This window comes from Octopus bimaculoides, chromosome 10 (genome assembly GCF_001194135.2).
Source record: "Octopus bimaculoides isolate UCB-OBI-ISO-001 chromosome 10, ASM119413v2, whole genome shotgun sequence".
NCBI lineage: Eukaryota > Metazoa > Mollusca > Cephalopoda > Octopoda > Octopodidae > Octopus > Octopus bimaculoides.
Genome location: NC_068990.1, coordinates 15,847,685 through 15,851,840, shown reverse-complemented (window position 1 = coordinate 15,851,840; position 4,156 = coordinate 15,847,685). Strand labels below are relative to the sequence as shown.

The following is a 4,156-nucleotide window of genomic DNA, read 5'->3' as shown; positions in this document are numbered from 1 at the left end:
ATGCTGGCGTGGGTTGGATGGTTTGACCGGGGCTGGTAAGCTGGAAGGCTGCACCAGACTCCAGTCTGATTTGGCATGGTTTTCTACAGCTGGATGCCTTTCCTAATGCCAACCACTCCAAGAGTGTAATGGGTGCTTTTATGTGTCACCAGCACGGATGCCATTTGTGTGACACCGGCATCTGCCACAACTGCAGTTTTGCTCAGCTTGATGGGTCTTCTTCTCAAGCATGACATAATGCCAAAGGTCTTGGTCACTGCTTCTGTGAGGCCCAACACTCAAAAGGAACTCGGCCACTTTGCCTCCATTAGGTCCATCGCTCGAAAGGAACTCAGCCACTTTGCTTCTGTGAGGCCCAATGTTCAAAAGGAATTCAGCCACTTTGCCTCCATGAGATGACAAAGGAATAAACGATTATCTTATAACTTCATTAGCTTACAAGCTTATAAGATAACCATTTCTTCCTTTGTCATCTCATTTTCATATAACCATTCTGTAACTCGATTAACACCTCATTCTGAGGCACACATATATTGAGATCTGCACCAGTCTCGCAATGCCTAAGCAAAACATATACAAGTGTATATAAATAGATGGTTAGCTCAAAAGACAGAGATGCAATGGGCTTCTTTCAGTTTTTGTCAACCAAATGCACTCTTAAAGTGAGGGCTATACTAGAAGGCACTTACCCAAGGTGCCATGCAGTGGGACTGAACCCTTAAATGTATAATTGGGAAGCAATTTTCTTTCCAACCATACAACCATGCCTGCATCTATTCAGACAACAGAATTGTCTGAGAAAAGAGAGAAAAAATACTTGAGAGGGAACAAAAAAAAGATAGAAAATATAAAACTCATTGTTTTCATAAAACTGCACCTAGAGCCGCATAGGGAGGAGTTTTTTGGTTTTTTTTAAAGAATTATAGTTTTAGTTTTTGAGGACTGTTTTATATTTAAGTGCTACTTTGATAAACATCTAGGTTTACAGCTTAAGTGCAAGCGTACTTATTAGAATCATTGAAGAAATAAAAAGTCAGTCTTCAAAGTTTGGTCATTATTTGAGCAAAGTGTTGATAACTTATTTGTTTTAACTGTAACTTTAGATGGGAAAATGGAACCAAGAATGAGAATCTTTCAAAAATTCCATGCTGTCCTAAAGTTGCCGAAACTATTTTTTATGTACATGTACATTCTCTGCTCACTTTTCCGTCATTTTGCATTTCATTCTGTGTACTATGCAGGTACTTTTAGCTGTCATTGCTGTTGTTCTTATACATGACCTACTGCTGCTTTCTGGCCCCTCTTTTACCATTTTCTGAAGAGATGCAGAGTACCTAAGCTATGTGTTTATCAATAAACTCATTATTATTACAAAAGCCACACAAAAGGTAGTGAGTTAACAGAATCGTTAGCCGGACAAAATACTTCTTAGTGGCATTTTGTTAGTCTTTATGTTCTGAGTTCAAATTCTGCTGAGGTCAACTTTGCCTTTCTTCCTTTCAAAATCGGTAAAAAAAAAAGTGCCAAAATTTGAAAGCACTATTACAAAAGTAGCCATTCAACTCAAGCTTTACTTAGTTCTAAAAATTCCATGCTTCCATCTCTTTATGCCTCTTTTACTGTTTTATTCTGTGAACTATGCACATTCTTTTGGCTATGGTTGCTGACTTTCTTTACTTGACTTATATATCTGCTTCCTGTCCCCTTTTTAACCTTTCAGAACAAGTTGTAGTGCACCTGAGCTCTATATACAATAAGTTTGTTACCATAATTATTCTTTTTTAAATATTGACTTCTTTTCACTATGCTTAAGGTTTTATATCATAGGGGGACATTTACACCAGCCAGTCCTTTGCAGGTACATATTTTATCAACCCCAGCAGCGAGCTGCCAGAAAGGTTAGCACACCGGGTGAAATGCTTAGCAGTATTTCATCTGCCGTTATGTTCTGAGTTCAAATTCCGCCGAGGTCAACTTTGCCTTTCATCCTTTCGGGGTCGATTAAATAAGTACCAGTGATGCACTGGAGTCGATGTAATTGACTTAATCCCTTTGTCTGTCCTTGTTTGTCCCCTCTATGTTTAGCCCCCTGTGGGCAATAAAGACAAATATTTTATCGACCCCCAGAGAGATTTGAACTCAGAAGACACAAGAAGTGGACTAAACACTATGAGGTATTAGTCAGGGGTGGGGAGAGGACTACTGGCTCTCATTTCAAACCCTACACAGCCTTTTGTCTATGAAGTGTAGGACATTTAAAGTGGATGGAACCCGTGGGAAAAGGGAAACACAGAAAGACATGGCACGGAGTACATTGAGAGTCATCACCATCATCACAGTCGTCACCATCATCACAGTCATCACCATCATCACCAGATCATTTAATGTCCACTTTTCCATGCTTGCATGGGTTGGACAGGATCTTTTAAGGCAGATTTTCTACTGCTAGATGCCCTTCCTGTCATCAACCCTCACCTATTTCCTCATGGCCAGGCTTGTTTACATGGAAGATTAGAAACAAATGATGTTGCTTGTATGAAAGTATAAGCTTGCTCACTGCCATCAAGTGATGTGAAAACCATACACATACATACACTCAAACACACACGCACGCACGCATGTGGCTGTATGATTAAGAAAGAACATATGGTCTAGGGTTCAGTACCGCTTCATGGTACCTTGGACAAGTGTCTTTTACTATAGCCCTGGGCTGATCACAGTGGATTTGGTAAATGAAAACTGAAAGAAGCCTGTCATTAATTGACACGGGAACTATAACCTTCCTTGGAAACAGGTGAAAATTGATGATAGGAAGGGCATCCAGCTATGGAAAATCTACCACAATGAATTCCATCTGACCCAAGTAAGCATGGAAAAGAGGATGTTAAAACAGTGATGAGGATAATGATCTGAATAAAAAAGGAAGACAGTGGTGTTTTGAGGGTGGTGGGGAGCAGTTATTTTTGTAAGATTTATCATGGACTCAACATACCATAATCTTGGGTGTGGATTCTTTTCAATAAAATGAAGAGCTTCTTCCAAACTAACTTTGGTCAACATCTCCCGAGTATCTCGTAGACTCTATAAAAATGTCAAAATTAGAAAGATTAGTAATATGATATAATGGGGGGGGGGGGGATATAAAGAAAAGATAATTAAATACCAGAAGAGAAAATAGATTATAAGATGAAAAAGATGAGAAGAAATGAATAAGAGATGAAGGAAAAGAAGATACTGAAACAAGTCTACAATATATCAATGAAGGAATTGTGCCAAATTTTGGCATTGAAAGCTACACCAATGCCAGAACGGGATGACACTGCATAATGCCAAAGATCCCAGCAATGCCATCGTGCTATTTTCTCACGATTAGGTTTTCCAAATAATTAAAAAAACGGTCTTTTAAGATGAAAAAGAAAGATGAATGGAGTTAGAACCAACGCTAGAATATATTTTTACTTTTGTAAGAAATTTAATCAGAATTATCTCCCTTGCACTTGTTTAATTGTTACACGTTGTGAAACTGACGTCCATTTTTACCTGAGAAATATCCTATTAAATATTTCACTGGAACCCACAAAATTAATCTTCTTCGTTCCCATTCTGAGTTATACTACACATCAATGAATCCTTTCTCATAGGGAAAAATTATAAATGTTAAGAAAGAGAGTGAGAGAAGTAGAAGAAGCAACTACAGTATTTGACTGACATTTTTTTTTTACTGACCCTCAAAGGATCCAATCATCATCTTTGCCCACTACTCCTGGGAGGGCCATAAGGGTAGGCTCCTCAGGCACCTCCTCCATAGGGTCCTATCAGAAGTAACTGACATTACTCTTTCTGGCTGGATTCTCAAACACAACTGTTTCATTCTCAGTCTATCTCTAGATCAGAAGCCATGAGAGCCAGTGCCTGGTACTGCAACAGGGCGTTTATTATAATTATAATTATTATTATCATTATTATTATTATTATTATTATTATTATTATTATTATTATTATTATCATTATTATTATTATTATTATTATTATTATTATTATTATTTTATGTTTGACTTTTGTTTTGCATTTGTACAAGTTGGATCCAAGTCTCACCCAGAGACCTCAAGAGACAACAAGTTAGAAGTTCATGTAGGTGTTATGCCTAGGGTACCAT

General features: G+C 37.9%; 1 protein-coding gene across 1 annotated transcript in view; it reads right to left on the bottom strand.

The window, feature by feature from the left end:
* Positions 1-4,156, bottom strand: part of LOC106879895 (WD repeat-containing protein 35) — a 99,754-nt gene that overhangs the window by 59,616 nt on the left and 35,982 nt on the right. The window contains exon 20 of the mRNA XM_052971236.1: positions 2,993-3,081. Within this exon, the coding sequence (XP_052827196.1) occupies positions 2,993-3,081 (89 nt within the window). The remainder of the gene's footprint in view (positions 1-2,992; positions 3,082-4,156) is intronic.